Source organism: Gamsiella multidivaricata (genome assembly GCF_025024155.1).
Source record: "Gamsiella multidivaricata strain RSA 2152 chromosome Unknown BC939scaffold_11, whole genome shotgun sequence".
NCBI lineage: Eukaryota > Fungi > Mortierellomycota > Mortierellomycetes > Mortierellales > Mortierellaceae > Gamsiella > Gamsiella multidivaricata.
In genome coordinates this window covers 406,651-430,735 of record NW_026251719.1, presented here as the reverse complement: position 1 = coordinate 430,735, position 24,085 = coordinate 406,651, and the positions used below count along the sequence as shown (strand labels likewise).

The 24,085-nt window shown below is 48.8% G+C and overlaps 8 protein-coding genes across 8 annotated transcripts; 5 read left to right on the top strand and 3 right to left on the bottom strand.

Moving 5' to 3' along the window:
• The first annotated feature begins 1,650 nt into the window (after positions 1-1,650).
• BC939DRAFT_441943 (pyridoxamine 5'-phosphate oxidase-domain-containing protein) lies at positions 1,651-2,920 on the top strand. The gene is made up of 4 exons (XM_051554316.1): positions 1,651-1,929; positions 2,038-2,173; positions 2,285-2,372; positions 2,573-2,920. The coding sequence occupies exons 1-4, from the start codon at positions 1,701-1,703 to the stop codon at positions 2,813-2,815; spliced, it is 696 nt and encodes a 231-aa protein (XP_051415526.1). The 5' UTR covers positions 1,651-1,700; the 3' UTR covers positions 2,816-2,920.
• A 1,388-nt stretch (positions 2,921-4,308) lies between these two features.
• Positions 4,309-5,342, top strand: BC939DRAFT_441932 (uncharacterized protein). The gene is made up of 2 exons (XM_051554315.1): positions 4,309-4,778; positions 4,995-5,342. Exons 1-2 carry the CDS (start codon positions 4,409-4,411, stop codon positions 5,183-5,185), a joined length of 561 nt encoding a protein of 186 aa, XP_051415525.1. The 5' UTR covers positions 4,309-4,408; the 3' UTR covers positions 5,186-5,342.
• Positions 5,343-6,720: 1,378 nt separating this feature from the next.
• On the top strand, positions 6,721-7,683 carry BC939DRAFT_393725 (kinase-like domain-containing protein; the record flags this gene model as incomplete). Its single annotated transcript, XM_051552106.1, has 3 exons — positions 6,721-6,898; positions 6,993-7,328; positions 7,421-7,683. Coding segments are annotated over 3 exons (777 nt in total), but the record flags the coding sequence as incomplete, so codon positions are not given.
• Positions 7,684-9,353: 1,670 nt separating this feature from the next.
• BC939DRAFT_407744 (uncharacterized protein) lies at positions 9,354-12,801 on the top strand. The gene is made up of 5 exons (XM_051552875.1): positions 9,354-10,032; positions 10,135-10,376; positions 10,478-10,757; positions 10,855-11,597; positions 11,693-12,801. The coding sequence occupies exons 1-5, from the start codon at positions 9,463-9,465 to the stop codon at positions 12,672-12,674; spliced, it is 2,817 nt and encodes a 938-aa protein (XP_051415523.1). The 5' UTR covers positions 9,354-9,462; the 3' UTR covers positions 12,675-12,801.
• Positions 12,802-13,315: 514 nt separating this feature from the next.
• Positions 13,316-14,709, bottom strand: BC939DRAFT_441928 (uncharacterized protein). Its single transcript, XM_051554314.1, has one exon. It carries the CDS (start codon positions 14,553-14,555, stop codon positions 13,479-13,481), a length of 1,077 nt encoding a protein of 358 aa, XP_051415522.1. The 5' UTR covers positions 14,556-14,709; the 3' UTR covers positions 13,316-13,478.
• Positions 14,710-14,800: 91 nt separating this feature from the next.
• Positions 14,801-15,463, bottom strand: BC939DRAFT_26840 (uncharacterized protein). The gene has a single exon (XM_051551118.1). It carries the CDS (start codon positions 15,258-15,260, stop codon positions 14,901-14,903), a length of 360 nt encoding a protein of 119 aa, XP_051415521.1. The 5' UTR covers positions 15,261-15,463; the 3' UTR covers positions 14,801-14,900.
• A 3,007-nt stretch (positions 15,464-18,470) lies between these two features.
• BC939DRAFT_441918 (uncharacterized protein) lies at positions 18,471-19,069 on the bottom strand. Its single transcript, XM_051554313.1, has one exon. It carries the CDS (start codon positions 18,841-18,843, stop codon positions 18,670-18,672), a length of 174 nt encoding a protein of 57 aa, XP_051415520.1. The 5' UTR covers positions 18,844-19,069; the 3' UTR covers positions 18,471-18,669.
• Positions 19,070-23,225: 4,156 nt separating this feature from the next.
• On the top strand, positions 23,226-24,054 carry BC939DRAFT_441909 (uncharacterized protein). Its single transcript, XM_051554312.1, has one exon. It carries the CDS (start codon positions 23,517-23,519, stop codon positions 23,769-23,771), a length of 255 nt encoding a protein of 84 aa, XP_051415519.1. The 5' UTR covers positions 23,226-23,516; the 3' UTR covers positions 23,772-24,054.
• Positions 24,055-24,085: the final 31 nt, after the last annotated feature.

Below are 24,085 nucleotides of genomic sequence, written 5' to 3'. Positions count from 1 at the left end.
GGCCGTCACAAAAAAGTGAATAATCTCGTTAATAATTTTCAATTCAGTGAAATACTGCGTTTTTCCTATGAAATGTGCAATATTTCGCAAAAAGGAGTGTAGGCTCTTGTCCATGAACGCGTCCATGAGGTACACAGTGTCATCACACACCCTTGCCTCACTCCCATCTTCGTACGCGTATCCTGCTGCACCAGTTTCACCTGCAACATGCAAGAAAGAATGTGGAGGGGGGGAGGGGGGAAAGAGAGTGAGGGGGCGTGAGTATGACACGCGTGCTCTTGGAATGGTGGAATGGCAGGCAATTTTAACAGTCGAGAACTTGGAACTAAGGCATATGGCACCAATCGCTGGAATATGTCATTGTCTCTAAAGGATCGAAGCGCTGTGCCACTGTGTTCTAGATGTTCGCTGTTTGAACTGATAGGTCAGAGACGCTAGACTCGACGTACGACCGGTAGAGCTCAAGGTATTCCTGGAAGCTCTCTTCTCTATCTCAGTCGCCGTTGAAGTAGTGAGGTTCTTAGCTTGTTCCAATAAAAACCTATGTATGTCGTGTCCTGGCTCAAGTCATTTCTACATCACACCACAGCATGGGATGGCCCTAATAAGGACGCGAAACAGGGACAAAAGTTTCGCGAGAGGCAATCTATGCTGTGCCGATGACTCCTTGATCGGTATCCTTCATCATTACCCCGAGCACGATTCCTGGATAGTAACAGGGTATAGACCTAATAGGGCAGTATGTGCAGTGATAGGTAGCATGATTCTGTTACCTCTGGGTGAAAAATAAAATGGTTTAGAAGGATGAAAGGAAGGAAAGACATGAAGAAAAAGTGGCAGGTGGGAAAAAAAAGTTACACATACATCCATTCCTCCCTTCGCCCTCTCAATCGTATCCATATTTTGCATCTTCTCGGTAATCCTCAAGCTTGAAAAGCCCTTTACATGGCAAGGTGGCCCACCAAAAACCAGCATGATGCACCCATAAACAACCTCTATCCGCGAAAGCGTCCAGTCGCACGGTATCACCAATAGGCGTCATTGAACACTGAACATTGGAGTAACCAGTCTTTGTTGCGGATGAGGATCGTCCTTGAGTCATAGAGAGAGATGTTTATTCTGTAAGAATTCTCGGACAAACAAAGGCGATCTTTGCAGTTAAGTTAACAATCCTGTTATCAGATTATATCAGATTGTAAGTGGTTAGACGGACCCCATCGTGGGATATTTGTGGGCCGAAAGCTAAATGAATAGAGGATCTGATAAGCAATTGCTCCGGTTTTCGGCCAGATTGCGGAGAAAAAGGAAGCGGAGGAATCTTCTACGCCATGTACTGGGTTCCAAACTGACATTCGCGTGGTGTGTTCCTTTTCACAAATTATTGACATGCCTGTAAACAGGCTACATCACTCCTCATAAAGGACGGCACCAGTTTGTTCCGGGTGTCTACGAACAGATCCATGGTTGCCAATGCTGAATGTGAATACTTTCTAGTTTGGCAATACGACCACGAACCGAAGGAAAGGCGCTTGACTACATGTTCGATCTGATAAGCCGGGGCGTTGGTCAATTGCACTTCTTGCATGGGTCAGCCTCCCCCTACCAATTACATAAAGCGCGCTCCTTTTTTTTCTCTTTGCCCTCTGCTTAAATTTCCTCCTCCATCCTACACGAAGCTCATTCCTCATTTCACTTTGACGATGCCATCCCTTCGCACCCTTGCTTTAACAGTCTCAGTGGCCTTGCTGTCTGCAACAGCATTGGCCCTGCCTGCTGCGCCCTGCCATGGCCACGCTCACAATGGAGTTACTGCCCTTGGTGAAACCCACGAGCAGGCTGCAGGTCTTGCGAGGAATCTTGTGAAGAACACGGGCGTCGGCACGCTCATGACTGTGATGAACGCAGATAAAAAGGATGGCACTCTCGAGGGTAAAGAACCCGGTGTGGATGACATTCTTTGACTTCCATGCCCGACTATTCATATCCAAGCGTCGTCCTCACAAAAAAAGAAAAAAATACATTGCTGCTTTGTTATAGGTTATCCATTTGGAAGCATGGATTACTATGTCGACGATTGCGAGACTCCTGGAACGCCTCTAATGCTGCTCTCGCATCTTCAGATCAATGTTCAGAACGCCAAAAGCCTGAACCGCGTTTCACTCGCCATCAGAAAGTACGTTCGAGACAAAGATATTTTTTGCTGCAGCAGGAGAATGTGCATTTTTATACCTTCCATGGTGTGAAGGACTGACGATTGGGTTCTGAATCCTCTTGATATGAATAGGTTGCCGGTAGAGGGCGAGCGCGGTAACCCCATGATTGATCCTCGACTCACACTTCTTGGACACTTGGTTCCTTTGGATGCAGCCAAGGTATATATGAAAAGTGAACATATTCATAGGGCGCTTCCCTATGCAACTGGGGTTTGCTTGTCGGTTTCTCTCTTTTTGTTTGTTCTTGTTTGGCCTGTGGACCATGGGTATTTAAAATGCACAGGAAAGCGAGTACGCGACGAATGGATGATGGTTGAGCTGATTGAATTAACAGCCTACTCTTTCCTTCCCTTTGACAGCGTGATAGAGCTGCAAAGTGCTTTGTTGAGAAGCACCCGGAGGCAAAGTGGTGGTTACCCGGCAGTGGGTTCCATGATTTCAAGTGGTATCATCTCGAGATCAAGGAGATTTATTATGTCGGAGGATTCGGTGGGATCCACTACATTGGGTGGATCGACACCGAAACGTATTATGAGGCAGAGGCATCGCACCACCAGGAGCATGAGAAGGAGCACAGCCAGCTTCGTTTCCTGACTCAATGAGCGGAGGGGTCAACCAGTCACTTCTTTCATTAGACTAAACGTATTTGTTTGTCCTCATGACATGAGAAATAGAGAAATATAAGTTGGGTTCATTGAGTTCTTTGACTGTTGCACAACTTGCTTCTGTCGTCTGTTGTACGTGAGTACAAATCATAGGTGGAGAGTTGGAGAATGGGCTGAGTGAGGGAGAAATAGAGTGGGAGCGAGAATGAGAGTGAGACGAGGCCAAGACGGCAACCGAGCACTATTTAGTGCATTGTCTAGGTGGATGTGTAGACTACTGAGAGAGAAGATGTTAATAATAGTTGCTGGGTTGTTGTTGGAGCCGAAGTCTACGTACATGTAGTGCTTGCATGTGCAGTGCATAGTCCATGCTGGAGTGCGAGTGTGTGGGTGTGTGGGTGTGTGGGTGTGTGGATGTGTAGATATGTGAATGTGTGTGCACACAGTATTTTGATGCGTATCTTGGCTGGTGCTGGGTATAGACTCGCATGCATGCAGCACAATGAGTGGTGCGGACAAGAAGACAAGAAGGACCTTTTTGTTCTTGCTCTTCCTTTACTTCGCTTGTGTACCCCTGCGCTCTAACCTTACTCGTTTGCATAAGTCGTTTCGTTGTTTGTTGTTTGGTGCCACTCGCTCTCTGCCGCTGCAACCCTGCCACCATCGTCCTCTTCCTTCTCTGCAAAACTCGCCTCATTCGGTCATCCCTCTTTTGACATCCCTCCTGCACCTCTCACTCTCACTGAAGCAGTCATCATCTGTCTGTTCATCCCTCCCTCCCAACTCCTCCTTCCCTCCCACTCTCATTGTCTGTACAGACATCCTGGGCTGCAACACCCTCATCCGCACCCGCACCCGCATCCTCACCCATCTATTTACACACACACACACCCCTACCCCCTATCCCCCTACCACAGGACTCCCTCCCCATACCGCTCAAGGTAAGCTCGCATGTCCTTTGACGCACCGCCGGTCTGGTAACCACTTGCCACCATCCATGCCATCATGGTATCCCTCTAAACCAGATACTGGGATCTTTGGCCACCCCCTGTCTCTCTTTTCCGCCTATTCATGATTACCCCTTCCAATATGCTTCTCTCCTCTTCATCGAGGGCTAGTCTTTCTCTCTTTTTCATCTCTGCCGTCCATCACCTTTTTCCGTGTGCCCTCGCGCTCTTTTACCCTTTCTCCTTGCTATCGTTTTTGGGTCCCCGCCCCCTTTCCAATCTGGTCGCTCGGCTCTGGCTCTTCTTCTTGATTGCATGCGTGTATAATTACCAGCATACATATTCAAATACGATTGTAATCTGTATGGATATGTGGCTCTTTCTGTGGCTCTGTTCTTTTACTTTTCTCGTTTGTCCTTCTCTGTGGCATCTGTCGACCCAGCAACAGACAACAGCTCACTGAGGTCCTCTTCCCTCTTCACAGCACTACCCTCTGGCCTCCCCGTTGTAGCAGTCGCTTTCAACAAGAAACGAGCCACATGTATGTTAAAACACTCAAAATGCCATTGGGTTCAGAAGAGGCAGTGGGCAATGACGATGGCAGCATCCTATATCACACCCCACATGGGCACTTGGTTGTGAGATGGGAGGGCGGGGCACCATGGAGCTGGACGTCCGAGGGAGAGAGAGAAGCATCATACCTGGGTTCGCGTACGCCTTACTATTCTCATTGTCACTATCACTCTCTCTTTCTCTAACAACAACTAAAAAAAAAATACCCCCTTCCCCCACCAATCCTCGCATGGTCTTCAATTTCTTCCCCATACACATTGTCTTGTCTGCCTTTGCAATCATAAAAAAGCGCCAGCAGCTGGTTTTTCGTTCGGTTCCTCTTTTCTATTTTATCGTTTTGGTTTTCGTGCTCTCACCTACCGACGCATTCAATCCATACTTACGCACCCATTCACTCACCTCATACACTCCTACAGTGCGAGTAGCCAAAAGACAAGAGCGTACAAGTGTTTTCCCTTTTGTCATCGCTGTTATCATCATCCCATCCCATCCTCCTCTCCCCCCCCCTCTCTCTCTCTCTCTCTCTCTCTCTCTCTCTCTCTCTCTCTCTCTCTCTCTCTCTCTCTCTCTCTTTCTCCACCTTTCCCTCTTTCCACAACAACAACAACTTTCCCTAATTACTATCTAACACATACACCCTCTCTTCCTCACCTTAGTTCCATCATCATCCTCAGCCTCAACAGAACTACCGTTATCATCATCCTCATCTGTGCTCGCATGCAGTCATGGCAATAATGCCCATCGCCCCGAATACCTTGCAGAGTCCGCCATCGCTAGAATCTCCCTCAGCGACCAAGGCCATCAAGACGACTCCTCCGTCCAGGACCAACTCCCAGCCTCTCTATGATAAAGATCTCCCGCCAACACCAACCTCTTCGAGTCATCTAGGCCCGCCAGAGGTCGGTGCCTCAACTGAAGGCCAAGTCCTGTCACAACAGAGCGATTCTCTCAACCACTCCTCAATCCCTCACCATCTGTCTTCCAGTCCCAGTCCCAGTCCCAGTCCCAGTCCTAATCATCCTGCCTCCTCTGCCTCCCCTCTCCCCTCAAAGGTCACCACCACCAAGGCCACTACTACACTCGAGCCAACACCGGACAACTCCACCCTCCGGCTCACCTCTTCTTCATCTGCCTCCTCTTCGTCCTCCACTTCGGCTTCTCCTGCTACCCCTATGCTTCCCGTTTCTGCTGTCCTTCCCTCTCGCCCTGCCTCGGAAATAAATCAAGCAGTCAGTGCCAATCCTCGTCCCCTAACAACTCGCTCTGCCTCGGCAAGGCCCGCAGACCGGCCTCAAAGCATAGCCCTTGCCTCCGGTACCTATGAGCGGGACGAAAAATTCTTGTCCCATCAACCATCCTTACCCGACACTATCAAGGAGAGGGCTGCATCCAAGCGAGTGACTCTAATGGGCCCGCCTCCGCCTTATTCTGGAGGCGATGCTCCTGCTCAGCAACGGCACCGACAACAGCAGGAGCAGCAGGTTGTCTCTGGATCTATCGCACATGAATATCATCGAGATGCCGTTAGCCCTGAAAGTGCCCTCATCCTATCACAAGACAACACCCCATCCTCCTCTCGTACGACAACCACCACGCTGACTAATCGCACCTCTACAACGCCAGAGCCTACAACTAGTTACCAGCCGCCTCAACAGCATGCCCAGGATCGAAACGGAATATCGGTGGACGACCGCGCCCTTGTGGCAGCGGGCCATCATCGCTCAGAGAGCACGAGCAACCGAAACGCTCATTTTCCTAATAACAACAGCAACGGCGACCATCACAGCAGAAATATCAGCAGCAGCAACGGCCATCCCGACGGTCAGGCAACACATGGAAATGCAATCGATCCTAATGCAGAGGATCCATCGCGCGTGAAGCCTCGCCGCGTCTTGGGCAACTACCACATGTCCAAGACCTTGGGTGCAGGCAGCATGGGAAAAGTCAAGCTCGGAGTCCACAGTCGCACCCGCGATAAGGTAAAGCAAAAGGAAACATGCATGTTTTGTCATTCTTTTCTTGCGCATTTCTCCCACATCCCAACATCCATATCATGCGTGTCACGCGCAAAGCCGAAGAGATACTATGTGTAGTGCGCCGATTTTTTTTGACGCTTGGGTACATTTGTTATTTGTTTGTGGTTGCTGCCATTGCTTTGAGTGGCCCATTGGTTTATCGGCATTTACGTTTAGTCCAACGAAATGGCTGGTGTGAAGGGGACAGTGCATGCGAGACTCATTTGTACGACGTTTGTGTAAAATGACATCCTAGGTGGCCATCAAGATCATCCCTCGTGTGCAGCCAAATCCAAACATGACACCGGCTCAACAGGAGAAGGAGGACAACCGCGAGACCAGAACCATCCGAGAAGCATCGATTATGATGGTTCTGCACCACCCTTACATTGTCAGTCTGTACGAGGTCATGGTTCTGCCGCATCACTACTACATGGTGCTTGAGCACGTTGATGGTGGGCAAATGCTGGACTACATCATTTCGCATGGAAAACTGAAGGAGAAGCACGCCAGAAAGTTTGCGCGCCAGATTGCATCGGCTCTTGGTAAGGAACACTGGAGTTCAAATATCTGAAACTAAGAGGTGTAACAAAGAACATATATGAACTTTTACTCACTCCATTCCCATGGCGCCGTTAGACTATTGCCACCGAAACTCGATTGTTCATCGCGATCTCAAAATTGAGAACATCCTGATTTCAAAGTCTGGCAACATCAAGATCATTGACTTTGGGTTGTCAAACCTGTACTCGCCTCGGTCACATCTATCCACATTCTGCGGATCGCTATACTTTGCTGCACCCGAATTGTTAAACGCCAAAGTGTACACGGGCCCTGAGGTTGATGTCTGGAGCTTTGGTATCGTACTCTACGTCTTGGTCTGCGGAAAGGTTCCCTTTGATGATCAATCAATGCCTGCCCTTCATGCCAAGATCAAGAGGGGTTTTGTCGAATATCCTGCATGGCTCAGCAACGGTATGCAATCATTTCCCTTTGAACGGGGTAACTCCGTACTTTATTTTTGTCATCAAAAACTGACATTGTACCAATTTCATTGTTTGTATCAGATTGCAGGCATCTACTTTCAAGGATGCTTGTCACGGTTCCGAGCCAAAGAGCGACCATGGCGGAGGTCATAGCCCATCCTTGGATGAACAAGTCTTATGATGCTCCCCAGCCTAGCTATTGTCCTCAGAGAAGCCCCCTGACGGAGCCTCTGGATATGAATGTCATCCGTGGCATGACAGGATTTGAGTTTGGCACAGAGCAGGAGATTGAGCAGCGCTTGTTGGCCATTATTCGCAGCGAATCGTACCAGACCGCCGCCAAAAATTGGCATGCGCTCAACATGTCTGTTAGCGGCACTCTCTCTCACAAAAAGAAGATGCAAAGCTTTGCCGCACGTGAGGCCGAGCTTCAGATACCCCTGACGACGCCCTTGACGTCGATCTACCATCTTGTCCGAGAGAAGCAGGCCAGGGAGGCCATGCAGCGCATGTCGGCTCAAGGACTTTCCGGCACCATGTCCTCGGGCCTGAATAATGGAAGTGGCTCTACATTGGATCCATCCCCAAGTGGTTCGCACCACCAGTATTCTCAGTCGACTGCAGTGCCAATTCAGCATCACCAGCAGCCACCACAGTCGCTGCACCGCCAGAGCATGAGTCATGCGTCAGCCGATCCGCGATCTGGTTTGGAAGCCGGCATGAGTGACCGCCATAGCACCCACGGTAATAGCAGTACGATAGGACCGGGCAGCGCGCTCTCCTCTGCTCGCTCTACATTGAGTGGATTTGCCTCCTTTGGTCGCAAGTCCCTTCGTCCTCGTGCAAAATCTGTTGCTAGTGACTTGTTGCGATCTAATACAACGGGCGGCCATCCCAATGCGAACGCCAACGCCAACGCCAACACCAATGGTGGCAATAGCACTCATCATCATGGAGGCAGCAATGGACATAACCATGGACATGGAAATGGTGCTTCAAACGGTCCGAGTCGAGAGGGCTCTGTCAAGAGCGGCAAAGGATCAGAACGCGCTCTTGGACAGTCTGCTGCGGCCCATGCGGCACGGTCTTTGTTTGGAAGCGTTCGAGAGTCGAGCGGAGGTGTGCTGCGGCGATTGAGCTTGGTCTTTAACCACCACAGTGACCGTGACAAGGAGAGGGAGAAGGACCGAGACAGCAACGGCCACCCGAGGGAACCAACACATGCGCGCACCCATTCTGCAAAACTGGAACGCGCCTCGACAACGCGGACGTTTAGTTTTGGACGACCGCAGTCAATGCGCGCACGGCCCACCTCGATGGCCGAGTCGTTAGATCGGCCGCTACCCCCAATGCCCAGGGAGGCATATGAACCGTCGTTTACATCAGTACCTTGATGACGAAGGACGTGTCTTACGCCCTGGATTGCTTTTCATTACTCTTGCCCAATGCGCCCATGCTAGTTTTACTTATTATTGTCTTTATTCGCGTTTTCACCCCCCAATATCTTTCGCTCGCAAACACACTCCTTCTCCCTCACTTTCTCTTTCTCTCAATCGCTCATTTGATTTCAACTACAACCTATATTCGAACGGGGCCCATTTGATATGAGTTGAGAACAAAAAATAACTCATCGCAAGAAAAAAGAAGCCTTTCCAGCAAATAAACAACGAAGACAAATCAACATGTACCCCGATTCCTGTATGTGTTGGTGGAAAACAATCGTACACACTGCGGCTCGTTTAGAGGCCGCAGATGATAAATAGTAAAAATGAAATGTCCATCAGCTCCAATGGATACATCATCCTTTGGCAAGAGACGCGATACTGGGCAATAAGGCCAAAGGAATGAATCACAGGTGTGGGGGAGAAGGATTAACTCGACGGTAGGAGTGAATGGGTGGTTCGAAGCATGCTAGTTGATCTGTCAGCATCGCACTATCGACTCTCTTGCTCTCCAGCTCTTTTTCAGCCCAAAAAGGTGTGTGTGGACAGATTTCTCAGCATAAATAAAACGGCTGTTGTCGCTCTCTTTTCCACATCGCAATCTTTTTTTTTTCTTTTTTAATCACTCTCCCCTCCCACAACACTATTTGATCATCATCTAATCTAGTAACCGACTCGTGGATGCACACCAAAGAGACGGACAAACTGGCAGTGAAGAATAACTCACAAGCACCACCTAGCAACACCATCGATATGGATCCCTCAGCACCAGCCGCTTCGTCAACGCCTGCCGCTCAAAGCGATCAGCAGCCTGCCATAAGCGAGACATCTCAAAGGAGCGGTAACCCACGAAGGGGCGGTCGTTCGAACCAGCAATCAGGCCAGAAGGAATCACAAGGCAAGGGCAGAGGATCCAACAATCACCGCAATGACAATCGCAGAAAGGACAAGGACAAAGACAAGACCGATTCCTCGACTGCACCCGCCCTCAACTCACGGGCGCCAAGGACGATAGCCGCTACGGACCCTGTTGATTTGCAGGCCGGAAAGACATTGCCGACAAGTGACACCAGCACCGAGGCAATTCCCGCAGCAGCTGCGGGTGACGAAAATGCGGAGCAACACTCCTGCTTCATCTGCACTGAAAATATTGTTATTTTTGCAGTGTCAGATTGCAATCATCGCACATGCCATCTTTGCTCTCTGCGTCTGCGCGCGCTTTACAAGACCAAGAACTGCGCCTATTGCAAGGTACTTTATACTATGCATAAAATCCGCAGTAACGTGGTCACATTAGTTGATACGATCGCTGACCCTTCATCTTTATGAATATCATTCTGCATTGTGCAATAGGCTGATCAGGGCATCATGATCTTTACGCGGGATCCAGAAAAGGCGTTCCAGGACTACGATCTCAAGCAGATGGCATATTTCGACCGCAAGCTGAACGTGTATTTCGAGGACCAGGAGATGTACGAGGATACCATGGTGCTACTGAGGTTCAACTGCCCGGACCCCACCTGTGAAGTTGCCTGTCCAGACGGCTGGAACCAACTCAAGTCACACGTCAAGAAGGTCCACAAGTTGATGCTTTGGTAGGTCTCATCGTCTACATTTCCACAATCATAATATGGGCAACATTTTCGTCGGGATCACCTTTAACGCAGCTTCATCCTAATGCTGTTCCTGATGATAGCGACCTTTGTGTCCGCCATAAAAAGGTCTTTGCACACGAGCACAACTTGATGACGGCCTCTCAGCTTATGAAGCATTTCAAGAACGGTGACTCTGGACAGACAAACCAAAACTCGGCCGAGCCTTCTGGGTTTAACGGACATCCAGAGTGCGGGTTCTGCAAGGAGAGCTTTTATGGCGATGACGAACTGTTTGAACACTGCAAAAAGAACCACGAGCAGTGCTTTTTGTGTCTTCGAAGGAATATTCGCCACCAGTATTACAACAAGTATCCGGATCTCGTAAGTCACTGCTGCAGTGTCGCTTCATATCCTGTGTGTGCTTCTTTTCTTGTTTATTGTGACTAACACGCATTGGTTTATTTTCTATGGTATACAGGAGCGCCACCTTCACTCTGAGCACTATGCCTGCATGGATCCAGAGTGTTTGGAAAAGAAGTTCGTCGTATTTGATTCGGACTTGGATTTGAAGGCCCACGAGGCTGAGATGCATCCGAACTCGACCCATGGCCAGCGAACGAGACTAAGAGATGCCCGGAAGATCGATATCAGCTTCAATTACCAGTCTACTAGCGAAAGCTCTGGATCTCGTCGTGGCGGCCGCAACAACCGTCAAAATGGACGTGATCAGGGCCAAAGCCGCCGCGCGCAGGAGGAAGAGGTCCCACGTCAGCCTCAACTTACACCCCATCAGGTTCAACAGATCGCCCTCCAACAGCAAATGGCGGAAGAACAACAAAGACGCAACAACAATGAGATTCAGGACGCTGCGCAGGAAGGTGTCTCAAATCTTTCGCTTGATTCCTCCGCTTCAGGAACTAAATCCATGATGCGAACTAAACCGCCCACTGGCTTTGGCTCGAGCCTTACAGAGCCGACTCCAGTGCGGCCCCAGAGCTCAGCGACTTCTGCCGCTGCTCGAGTTGCTGCGGGCATTCAGCGAACAGCGAGTCCTATGAGACCCTCTTCGCCCGTCGTCGTAAATCAGTCCAAAGCTGAATGGCCTGCTGTGTCCGCTGCATCTGCGGCCCCAGTGGCATCGACTGCAAGCCCTATATCTCGTCCTCAATCGTCATCCGGTGCTAGCAGCTCGCGAGGCGATGTGGCCTCCGAAACTGTCAAGTAATGATCCATTCCATTCGCGACTCTCTTATTATTTTTGACAATACGGCTACGTTACTGATACCGATGCCTCTTTCTGTATGTTACTATTATAGCAAACACGCCGCTTTGCAGGATAGGGTTCAGCAGTACTTACAAGGCTCGTCAGGAACATTGTCTCAATTCAGAACGCTGACGACCCAATACCGCAACTCTCAGATTCCAGCCAACCAATACATCGCTTCGCTGTCCTCTCTCTTTTTGAACGATCTTGATAAAACCGGCAAGATTATACAGGGACTCTATGATGTTCTGGACTCGGAGAGCAAGAAGGTGGACATGATGCGTGCTTGGCGTGACTACAAGACGGTGCAGACTCAGTTCCCGTCGCTAGAGTCGACTGCAACGTCCAGCCCGACTATGGCAGACATTGTGACCCCATCCACGCGCCGTGTGCTTGTAATCAAGTCTTCTGGAACGACCCGTGGTGGACTCGGACATTCAAAGCCAAAGTCGACGGCGACCTGGGATCGAGCAGCGGCAGCGGCAGCGTCTTTGAACAGGACGAGTTCTCCTTCAGGGTCAAAGTCAACCGCTACGCCTGTGTTCTATCCGACTCCGCAGCTGAATTCGTCTGCGGCATGGTCTCTGCCGCGGGGGTCAGGCGATAGCGCCGTGCCGGAGCCCAGTTTGGGTAATGGTAGTAGTACCAATCAGAGCAGCAATACTAATGTCGGCAGTGCCAGTCGAGGTCAGTCTACATCATCATGGGCAGGAATCTCGCAGTCGTCGTCCGGAAAGAGTTCCCCAACACCTCAGTTCCGGCCATCGAGTTCGACAGGTGGGCGCGGTCGAATCGGAGGCACTGCAGAACAGTTCCCTTCGCTGGTAGGACAGGCACCTGTTGGAGGTAAGCCCTCATTGGGGCTGCTGCCGATGCAAAAGAGCAGGAGTAACCAGGCCAATCAGGATGATGCGCCGAATGGGTGGGTGATGGGCTGGAGCAACCTTACAGCGGATCAGGGCGATGGCGAGGAGGAGACTGCGGGCGGCAAGAAGAAGAAGAACAAGAAGAAGATTCTGTTTCATGTTGGATAAACGCTGTTGCACTGGGCAGCGTGCATTGTATGCGTTGGGTTTTGAATTAGAACTGTATCACTAATTGGTAGACTTGCGTAGTCATTCTTTGTTGGCTACGCATAAAAAGAAGAAAAAACTTTCCAACATGATGCTGTGCCACCATGGTATATAACTTTATTTGTATTCCGCAGGCGTAAAATGAAAAACGGACGTTAGGCGCATAGATTGACTGCGGATGCTTACAGCGGTCGATCTCTGGTCCTGGCGAAGTAGAAAAACAGAGCAAGATGGATAGAGAAAGAAAGAAAGGAAGAAAGAAAGAAAGAGAAAGTGGGCGAAGGGAGGATGGAGAGAGAGAGAGAGAGAGAAAGAAATGGGCTTATCGTGGGAGACATCCCAGGATGTTTATTTTCAGGCTTATTCTTTCCCATACGCGCACTTTGGAGTTGTGCTTGCTCGATACAGCGGGCGGGGCTGTGCTGGCGGCGCAAGATTGCTTTGACCACCTTGTGTTTTTTTTAGTAGATTGCTGTTCGATGCAAGATAAGATCTCTAGGCGAGCCAATGGGTACTTCTGCCCGTTGGGTTCGTGAAAGTTTACTCAGAAAAATGGAGCTGGAAGTCATTTTTTTTCGGTCTTTATTGGTTCATTTTTTCTTTTTTTTTTTTTTTTTTTTACTGGCTTTTTTTCGGGGAGTTTTTTTGTAGTTTTTTTTTTCTTCTTATATTTCGCATGATTGCTATGACATTGGTTCATCAAGACATTAATTCATGGCTACAGTAAAAATGCGCTGTTATCGCAATAAAAAAAAAACAAAGGAATCAATAAGGAGAAAAGCGGTGCTGACGAAGGCTGGCATGAGGGGCGATGGACTCGGATGGAATGGTCATATCAATGCCTGAAATAATCGAAGCCGCTACAATATCCTCCAATGTCTTTAAATCGCCCCAAGATCCTGAATCTGTAGAAGCTGTGGTTGTGGTTGCGGTAGGTGTGGCGGTGTCGACAATGGCCCCTACGGACCCTACGTCTACGATGGCTGCGGACGCAGCAGTCGATTGGACCTTGTGGAGCTGCTGATGAAGCTGGTTGCCTTGGATACCGCCCAACTGCTGCGGCTGCTGGTTCTGATGCTGCTGGGAGCGACGCCAAAGATGCTGCTGCTGCTGCTGCTGGCTCTTCGCTCTGGACTTCTGTGCATATTCAACTAACTTGCTCTTGGCCTTCTGTCTCATTTCCTCGTCTCTGATCAAAAGAAACGCCAACATGCGTCTCTTGGACTGATCCCAAGACTGAGTGATGGCCCGAAAGAGTGCCTTACAATCGGCCGAGGTCCAATCGGCGCCAATCCACCTCAGGACATTGGCCACATCGACGAGAGGGTATTCGAGGCAGAGTGGGCGAAGGCGCAGGGAGATGTAGTCGAGGTTCGCAGGATTGTGGATCCAGGTCAGGAAGCAAGTGCCGTGGGTGGAATCCATCTCTTGAATAGCAGACGTGATACTGGATGGGGAGCTGATGTGATGAGCATCGGCGAGTGTCTGCTGGTGAGGAGTGGGGGTATGAGGGGTGGTGAGAGGAAGGCTATCAAGAGGATTGGGCTTGATGGAGGGCGAAATTGGGGAGGCGGGCGAACTGGTGGAGCCGAGGATGTTGGCGAGGTGTTGCTCGCACTGTTGGTGGCGGGTTTGGGATTGGATTGAGGCGAGGGTGCGGTACTTCTGGGAGGTAGCCGCGGCAGAAGACGACGAAGGGGCAGGGGCCGTCGCTGGCAACTGGAGCCAGGACAGACCCGCGGAACGAGCGATGGAATAGGAGTGTTGTTCAGTTGTCTGGGTGTTGATGCAGGGGTAAGGGTAGAGGGGGGTAAGGGGGGCAGGAGATCTGATGAGGGTCATTTTGGTGGGATTTGATTAAGAAGGGATGTTGAAGTGTTGGTGATGCGAAGGAGGAGTTAATGGGAAGGAGGAAAGGGACGAAGGCGAGGAACAGTCCGATATATAAACCGTCTGCGGTGGAGGAGGGGCGCCAGTGACACACGCACTCACGCATCGGACACAGCGCGCCCATAGGTCAGAAATATGAGCAAGGCAAGAATGAGTCGAGTGGTCATGTCACGGGATCTGTGATGATTCATAAAAATCGCCCACCTCTCCGCCATATCGTATCTCGCGGCCTCTTTGACTCAACCCTCCTTGCACAAAAACCATACGGATGTAGTCATCTGATGCCGTCTGTTCGTCTTACAACGTGTATATAACATATGATACATGTGTGTATGCTGCCATTCCGGTAACCCAAGACACCATCCCTGTCATGTCGATAATCCCTTCCCTATCTATTCTGCTACCCCTCCCTCGTGACAATGCTCTTTTTCTATCTTCAATGCTGTGCAAAAAAAAAAAAAAAAAATCCCCCCACATGAACATGTGCCTCAGCTTGTCTTCCCCTCTCCTTCTCCCCCGGTGAGCAGCATCTGCACAGGAGAGAAAAAAAAATAGTTTTACTGCAGTGCAGTGCGCTGCAGGCAGCAGGTCGGTCGATGTCATGCCTATGTTTTGTGCTTGTGCGCCCATCCGTCGTAATCGTGCTCGATTTCCCATCAAGAAAGTGCTCGACCCAATGGCGGCGATTTTTCTTCTTTATTTTGGCTCGCAGACCCATCGACCGGAGTGTTGTTCATTTTGGTCTACCCCGAACGAAGCAAGGCCCTAAAAAAAAAATTCCAGGCACGGCCAGTGATTGGGCGAAAATATATATAATATGGTCCACAGCTCGCAAAAGTCCACGACGCGAATGAGCGCTGGTCCAATGTTCTCCTGCCGACTTGTCGTAACTGCACATTAGTAAGAAAAATAAGAGCAGTAGCCCTCCTGGCGACTTGCAACGGACGGTTGTGTCTCTCGGAGCTCAACTCAACGAGCAAATACCACGCACAAGCCATAAGCGCATTCTCCCTTGTTATCAGCACGACAATTTGCTGTCCTACCGGCAGATGTTGCCGCGTCCTTTATTCGCCCTTTCCCTCCCCTTCTTCATGTCCAGCCTCCCCTTGCATTTTCAATCCAATGCTCCTTTTATTTTTATTTTTACCAACTTGACTCCGTCTTTCTGGTCTTCTTCTGGTCTCTTCCTTTTGTGCTCTCAACATCCAACCGCCGACCTGCATGGTGATTGAGTAGAAACCGCTCATAATTTCTGAAATAGTATACAGCGGCTGTCGATTACCAGGCAATGGTGCTTGCCCCACCACCATCTCTCTTATCCTATGGTTTGTCCTGTTCAGAAAATGCCATGCCATGAGGTTCGTTTTTTAGAAAGCAGAACACAAGGTTTTAAGACCGACCCCGATGGCATAGCTGCATTTAGAAGGTTATAGGTACTGGAACAACTTTATCAGGGTACTCCATCTTCCTGCTCACCCCCTTGATAATAGACAGGGGGGCGAGAGAGAGAAAAAAAAGCGGGAGGTAAGGGAAGAAGAGCGCCTTTTTAGATTCGCAGAAGAGCACAGGGTGCACATACAAAGCGGAATGTACCAGAGAGAGACAGAATAAACAGCTGCAGGTCGTGAGACGCTTTATGGGTTCTCCAGAGGGCCAATGGGCTATCCCAGCACTGATCTTCTTTCCTATTTCAATGGGAGGATGCTAGAGAGGCAGTCCAATCATGTCCCGTTCATGCGAGCTCTGTGCGACTACCGGAGAAGTGTAATACGTCGATGGAAAGATGGAAGAAAGGAAAGGGCAGGTTTTTTTTTTTTGCTTTGAGAAAAGGTAAGGGGTGGGGGGAGGGGCGAAGGCAGATACAGACTGAGGTGAAATAGGATAAAAGAAATGGCGCAGAGCATAAACGTGCCAATGCAAATGCCACGAAAAAAAAAAAAAAAAAACCTCGCATGATTGAATGGGTCAACAACAAAAACAACAAAGACAATAGACAAATCTGAACGATTGATGCTTGAACATAGACCTCACTGAATAAAGCAGTGGACACCCGTCAGTCATGCAATCCACCCGTATTCAGACGGACATATCCTTCCTTATCCTGCAACTCGTTTATGCGAAAGCAATTGATTCAGTAGCTGTATGCTAGGGGATGACGGGTCGACGACTTTTGTGAGGGTGAGGCACGCATCCGAAAGTTCAGTCCATGCCGCATGGAATGCTCGAATACGACCTTTGGTTTTTTTGCAATGCTGCCTGGGATTGACAGAACCTTGGGTGGCATGTGCATTCCTGCCGAGCGCTCGGGTTGTGCCCTTGGACAAAAAAATGTTTATGATCATCATTTCAGATGCGCATAAAGGTTTTGTTTTTTTTTGAGGCAGGGACGCATAGCATTGACTGAGCCTTCTCTAGGATCACTGCTTTGCTTCTGCCACTGCTGCCACCGCTGCTATTGCTGCTCTCTTTTTGTTTTTTCTTAGATTCAGTAAGTGTCATTGTGAGCAATGAATCTATGTATTTATTCTCTTACGGTCAACTCACACACTTACACATCTCCTTCGGGTGCTCAATGAGAGGCGATAACAGGTTCGAGAAACATTGAGCAAGCAAGCGAGTCGGCGGTCGATGGATCGAAACGTAGCTGGGAAGGGATGGTGACCATAAATAGAGACTCCCGTATAATGGCATTTAGCAGCGATACAGCAAAAAAAGAACAGACGCGCACATGCAAGGAAAATATTCAAACAGTATGCGAATATACTAACGTACTTTATTTACATACCCTCATCTCGTTCTCGTTGCGGTTGCTGCTGCATGTCGACTATTTCAGCACCATTGAATTGCATTGCTTATTTTATTCCTCTGTATTGTTTTGAGTATGTGTACGACCTCCTGTTGTGTTACCGTCTGACTCTAGCCAAAGACACAGATTTGGATTTCATGAATCTGTGCCGACGTTAACAAGTAAAACAGACAGCTGCAACGAAGGGTCAAAGTCAGGTCAATTGTCCAGAACGCGCATATTTTTGCACCGCACAGGTCGATCCTCGCAGATTGTTGATGCTGCTTTAGCAAATGATCAAGGGGAGGCAAGGCTGCATCAAAATCGCAGTTCTCTGCTCCACACAGGCCTCCAACGAGCAATACTTCCTATCGTCTACTTAGGAGAGAGTTGGGTCGCCCACACCACATAAACGTCGAAAAAACCTTACACGGGTATCATTCCCTTGCTCAATGCAACAATACACGGGCAGGAACGTATGTGAACACAAAATTCTATGGCACTTCTGTGCGGACAAAAAAACTGGGATTGCTGTGCGCTGGATACACATAGCTCTATTGATCACCCCCCTGTTCCTTCTGCCTTGGATCAGTGAAGAAAACGCGTTATGCTTGATGGCCACCGCATCGTTGAGAAGAAAAAAAAAGTTGGTGTCAGAATAAGAGTGCATTGCTCAGCTTTTTTTATTTATTTTTTTATTTTGGTGTTAGACCTAATTATTGACCCATGATTCAGCATTTGATTTGTGCGTACCCATGGACCATAGACCATGGACCATGGGCCATAGACCATTGACCAATGATTTCTTTGTTTTCTTCTGTATGCTACCTTCGGTTCACACACACACATATACAAAAAGATACAAAGAGCGAATGTGTACCCGTCTGTTTGCTATCAGGCAGTATCTATCTCTCAATACTTGATAGCGCCTGTGCTGAAGGTTGTAAATTCAGTTATGCCCACCTTGTTGGTGCATCGTCCAGCCTCCGCTTCCTTTCCGCTTGTCTCCCTTTTCTCCTTCATCCCTTTCTAGCACTTGATACCCCACCACCTCTATCTGTTTGTTGCATCGCCACTCAAAAAAAAAAAAAAAAAAGAAAAGAAAAAGAACAAAGGGATTGGGCCGTTTTATTCATCTTTCTGTTTTTGTGCACTTAATGTAAATATAAAGTAGCGCATATCTCTTCTTTTCATGCTTACTCTTGTTTCCTGGTTGTCAGAGTAAGTTACACCTCGCGGTCGAAAAATGAACACGTTGAATCCTCGTTGTAGACGCAATTCCTAGAAGAATTGTAACTTTTCAATGACGCCCCCAGCGACTCGAATATCTTTTCCACATTTTAGTTGCATGAATACAACACCCTGTCTTTTTGAGTCAAAGTCCAATGGCACTGCTGTGGCGCGCTGGAAGATGAAAAGTGAGTCGAGTCCGTCCCTGCATTTGTTAAGGATCATGGCTCCGTCTTGAACATGTCTGTGGACCTTGAACCATTCAAGAAGTTGGTGATGTCCCGGTGACACTGAGATGGTGGCCCCTTCTGGCGACCGAAAATACCATAGGCCAAAATAAATATGAGCAGAAGTCTATCTGTTATATAGAACTAAACGACAAGAGCAATGAGGCATTGGAGAAAAATAAAATGGTGCTCCATCCAGGACCCAGTCCTGGGGAACTATAAAAAGATGCAACCCTTCCTTTCTTTTGCACCTTTTCCTTCCCTCTCATTACTTCCCCCTTTCCCTTTTATCTTTATCTTATTCGTCCTTCGTCGTCCGTCCCTTTGCCTGTGTATCGGACGTTGTATGGTATTGACCACTGCTCAATGTTGCTTCCTGCTTTTTTGTCCTCGAGTACTCTTTTCTGCGCCTTGCGGCCGATCCTTCTTTCGCACACGCACACGTCCACACGCACATGTCCACACCCAAACCCACGCCCACGCACCCACAATCCCTCCATCTCTCTCAGTCAGCTTGTTTCTTTACTGGCTTCCCCATATCCGAGCGCACTCCTGTATTCTTGCTGCCAATTCACAGCTACCGTTACTGCATCATATATAATCAGATAAAAGTAAATATGGGTCAACCACACACATGCACGCAGGCATGTACGGCACGGATACACGTAGATACACATACAGTTTTACACAGCTACACATGCACACACGCATGTGTGCGTATACACCCGCAGAGACGCTTGTACAAATACGCGTACGGCACCAGGGCCGTTAGGATGCAGACCTGTACAGTACAGCAGCCCCTTGGACGAGGTCAGAACCGAGTTCTCGGCTCTCTCTGCCCGTCTATCCCTCCTTTTTCTCGGGCCTTCTCAAAGATTGTTAGATGCGCGTGCGAGTGTGTGGTCTGTCTTCCGGCTGCTTTCTTTTCCTCCTTTAATCACCAGATATCCACCAAGGCTGTTGTGCTTAAACCCCCTCTGTCCTCCACCCGTTTGTGGTGTTAGGTGATTTGCCTTAGTGCCTTTTCCTACTACTTCAAACCTGCCCAGTTTTACAAAAAAGCCAGAGCCGGTTGCGCATCCTTGAACATCTCGCAACATCTATACAATTTTCTTTCCTTGCATCGTCTCCTGACTTTTGATTTCCTATCTGTCACCTTCTGATCCCAGCTCTATGGCGCAGACTGTGGCGATTTTAGTTTGTTCCGCCACCTCAGTAGTTTTTTCTTGTATTTTTAGTATAGTTGTTCTATCTGCTGCTGTTGTTGCTCTGAGGCTGTTGTTCAATCCACCTTCGCTTTGTTTGTCCGCTTTTTTTCCATGTCGAGCATCGAATAAGTGGTTGCACCTACACCTGTAGATTGACACCCGTTCGTCGGCTAAGAAGAGCCCCGGTACTGACCGAGACCTGTTTACACGACTTCTCTCCTTCTAGAACTCGACGGTGCAAACAGAGATTTTTTTTTTTGAAACAAAACAAAGGTATGTGAAAACGCGAAGCAGATCGCTGCTGCTGCATCGCATGCTTTGCTTAAGGATCCGGCTGCATGGGTCTCTTTTTTTTTTTTTTTTTGCAACTGGACACAGACCGCACAGTCTGTCCTCAAGTCCCGTCGAGAAATCTCGATTCTTTTCTTATTCCGCGCTTGCCGTCCTTTCCTTTTTCGCTTCCCGTCCCTTCTCCTTCCTCTCCATATTCATGCGTTGTCCATCGGACCCTATTCAATTGGGAGTCTAAAGCGTATTCAATACTCAAATATCAATGTCCTTGCACACAACGCGCATTCATTCGCACACAGATGAACATCCCGTTTTGTCCATCACAAAAGTTGTTTATTTCCATTATTACAAGCGCTGCACTGCAAATCGGTGTGCAACCCTAAAAAGAGGCTACTCCAACCATCACGACTATTATACTTTGACCACGCACGTACTTGACGATCACGAAAGATGACAGAGAGGGCGAGAGGGATAGCGAGAGATTGGGTATAGAGAGAAAGAGAGAGAGAGGGAAGGGAAAAGATCCTGCGACCATTCAATCGATAGGGATCCATGAAATAGGCGATATGGGATGTTGCAATGGTAAAGGGACGGACGGGATGGATGGTACGATGTGGTATGGGAAGGATGGGATAAAAAATAAATAAAAAATGTTTAATGAGCCGGGAAAGGATGGGATAGCTTGGCATGGTATGAATGGGAAACGGAAAGGGAAAAAAGGAACAGGGATCATAGTTCATCTCTGCATGCACCATCACGCCTCCTTCCCTCGCTCTCTGGGCCTTACACGCTCATGCACAGCGACAAGTGCCACCAAGGTTTCTAACCTTGCTTGTCCCCCCATACTCCCCTTTCCTGCTGTTGGGCCCTCCTCTTGTGCAGCTCCTGCTGAGCATCTTGCACTACACTGCCCTGAACCAGGCCACAAGGTCATTGGCTTGTGCCATGCCTATGTTTATCACTCGGCAAAGCATTGCTCACCAAGACCGAATGAAGTCCATTCTATCTTTTGATTATTGCCATTTATTGTTGGGGAGGAAATTGCACAGCGGAAGAAAGGATCGAATGATCTATGGATCAAAAAAAAAAAAAAAAAAAAAAAAAAAAAGACTCCGTATGAAAGAAAAGAGAGGACGTGAAGAGCAACAGGGTAACAGCAACCAAGGGAGAGAGCGAGAAGGATGTTTGCGCGGCGCTGGGACCCACGAAAGAGGTGTTATCGATGGAGCGGCGCGTTCCTGTGCGACAGCAGGACCACACACACGCCAGCACGACGAGCTTTAGCAACCCGTTGCTTCACCATCGCACTTTGTGGTGGTGGAGCAGGGGCCATGGCGCGATGGAGTTTCTTGTGGATGGCAGCGGTGCCCTCCATCCCTGCTTTGTGTGTTGTGTGCTTCTTGTGGTTCCTTTCAGCCCCTCCCTGTGTGCCCACAAACACACATTCATCCGCTTTTGTGACTACAGCCGCGCCCTGGCTGGCGACGAGGACATCGATGGGATGGGACAATGGGGGGGACCTTGTTGTTGTTTGTTTGCCCAATGGTACCAGTACCAGTCAGACAAAACCAATTCGCGCAACAACAAAAAGAGACAGACCATTGAACACTTACACTCGCCTCTCTTTTCTCTTTCTCTCTTGTTTCTCCCCCTCGCTCCTTCCTTCTCTCCTCCTCCTCTTTCTCTCGCTCACTACTTCTTCGCTCGCCCTCCTCCTCCATCTTCCTTTCCTTTCTCTTCCTTCCCTCTCCTCCACCGTATCGCAACATCTATCAATCCATCTATCCTGCCCATCCCCTCCTTTTCCCTTCCCCGCACACCCTCTTTGCCTCCTTCTCTCTCTCTTTCTCTCTCTCTCTCACCCCGACACCCTCGGGTCATGATAACCAACAACCTGCTGCGATCCCTGCTCATGTCCTTTTAGTGTCTGTCCCTCCTTCTCTCGGTCGACACTTTTTGTTCAATTATCCCGTCTCCCAAAGTTCGTTCTTGTTGGTAAGTAGGATGAGCTGACACATCTCATTTCGCACTTTGCTTTGCTGCCTCGGCATGAACAAAAAACACTCCACATTCTGTTCAAGCAACACAAAGCAAGTCAGCAACAGCAACAGCAGCAACATCAACAAAACAACCCGGGTATCTTTTTATTATTATTTCTATTCTGCGTGTATTTTTGACGCGAGTTGTTTTCTGTTGTTTTGGCTGATCACTTTTTTTGGTGTTCAGGCACCAGATTGACTGATCTGTTTGCGAGTCTTGGTAGCTGGTTGGTTGTGAAGAGGAACAAGAGTCCTCAGCAGCCGCCTTGTTATCCTTCTTTTTTCCTTTCCCTTTCCCTTTTCCTTTTGTTCCCTTTTTTTCCCCTACCAGCCAGTCTTTTACCACGCAACAAAAAAAGAAAAGGCAGGCGCAGGAACTGGGCTCACTCCTGTCATACAGGCTGTCTGTCAGTGCCATCGCCTTCCATTCATCTGTCCTATCTGTCCTATCCGTCCTATCCGTCCTATCCGTTCGTCCCATACTGGACGGCACGTACGCACACTCTCATTCATACACACACACAAAACACATACTCCCATCCACATACATATTTTTATATGCAGATTTAATTCAATTCAATTCAACTCAGTCCAATTGAAGCAATTGACACACACACAGCTCCACGGCAAGCATTTCCGTTTCAACTTCATTGTCAGACGTAGCCTGTCTGTGTGTCTGTGTCTGTGTCTGGGAAAAGGAAAAGAAAAACTCTATCGGGCGCTGTACCAACCTTTTCTGTCTTTCCGTGCCACCAAAAACAACAGCACTTCTGAGATGATGATGGTGATGATAATGGGGAAGGTATCTTATTCTCAATATTAGCACGCACTTTTTCCGCCTTCCACACCTCCTTTAATGCTCCCTCCCACTCTCCCACTCTCCCACTCTCTTATACGCGCAAACACATACACTATCCTTTCATCCCCGTACACATGAATTGTGGGATGCGTGTCCCATATCTTTCTCCCCTCTTCATCTCATCTTTTTCGATACAGCATGTATATGTGTGTCAAGGGACTGTTCCTGTCCGGAATAATACTCGGCAGACGGCGAGCCGCAATTGTGCTAAAAGAAGCAAAAGACGGCGCACTGTACTTGGTGTATTTCTTCGTCCGTAAGGGCGAACGGTGATATGCTGCTTTGGTTTGTATTCTGTGCTTGGGGGGACGGGCGGGAGGTATTCCTATTTCTCCCTGTGTTGCATTACGCCGTCCTGTACCTGGGAAGAAAAAAAAGAGTCAAGAGAACGGGCCACCCAGCCTCCTCCATCTCCATCCCACCAACCCGCACACATATACCCCTTGTGCTCTGCCCAGCTTTCTCCTGCCTATCAACCTTACCGCTGCTTTGTTTCGTTTTGTTTCGTTCTTGCTTTGTTTTGCATTGAATTGTATTCAATGGGCCACCGTAGTCTAACACTGCCCATTACCAAAATATCACTTTTGTTGCTTCACACATGCCACAGCACAGCTTGTCTTGCTTGTGCCTGCTTGGGGTGACAAGCAAGCGATACACAAAATGCAATGCAATGCAATGCAAGTATAAATCCTAACCTAACCCGCCTCTTCTCCCTCTCTTTCTCTCTTCTTCCCCGTAGTAGCCCACTGTCGTTTCGTTCATCCTCGAATTTGATCTGACGCCCGTTTCATGGACTATAGTCTGTCCATTCTACAACAACAACAACAACAACAACAGCACCAC

Coding starts and splice junctions, on each gene's coding strand:
- BC939DRAFT_441909 (XM_051554312.1), top strand. CDS start 23,517: ATGCTGCTTTGGTTTGTATTCTGTGCTTGGGGGGACGGGCGGGAGGTA.
- BC939DRAFT_26840 (XM_051551118.1), bottom strand. CDS start 15,260: ATGGGAAATCGAGCACGATTACGACGGATGGGCGCACAAGCACAAAAC.
- BC939DRAFT_441928 (XM_051554314.1), bottom strand. CDS start 14,555: ATGACCCTCATCAGATCTCCTGCCCCCCTTACCCCCCTCTACCCTTAC.
- BC939DRAFT_441932 (XM_051554315.1), top strand. CDS start 4,409: ATGGGAGGGCGGGGCACCATGGAGCTGGACGTCCGAGGGAGAGAGAGA. Junction 4,779..4,994: donor AGTAGCCAAAAGACAAGAGC/GTACAAGTGTTT, acceptor TCCTCACCTTAG/TTCCATCATCATCCTCAGCC.
- BC939DRAFT_407744 (XM_051552875.1), top strand. CDS start 9,463: ATGCACACCAAAGAGACGGACAAACTGGCAGTGAAGAATAACTCACAA. Junction 10,033..10,134: donor AGAACTGCGCCTATTGCAAG/GTACTTTATACT, acceptor ATTGTGCAATAG/GCTGATCAGGGCATCATGAT. Junction 10,377..10,477: donor GTCCACAAGTTGATGCTTTG/GTAGGTCTCATC, acceptor TCCTGATGATAG/CGACCTTTGTGTCCGCCATA.
- BC939DRAFT_441943 (XM_051554316.1), top strand. CDS start 1,701: ATGCCATCCCTTCGCACCCTTGCTTTAACAGTCTCAGTGGCCTTGCTG. Junction 2,174..2,284: donor GTTTCACTCGCCATCAGAAA/GTACGTTCGAGA, acceptor TGATATGAATAG/GTTGCCGGTAGAGGGCGAGC. Junction 2,373..2,572: donor TTCCTTTGGATGCAGCCAAG/GTATATATGAAA, acceptor TCCCTTTGACAG/CGTGATAGAGCTGCAAAGTG.
- BC939DRAFT_441918 (XM_051554313.1), bottom strand. CDS start 18,843: ATGATCCTTAACAAATGCAGGGACGGACTCGACTCACTTTTCATCTTC.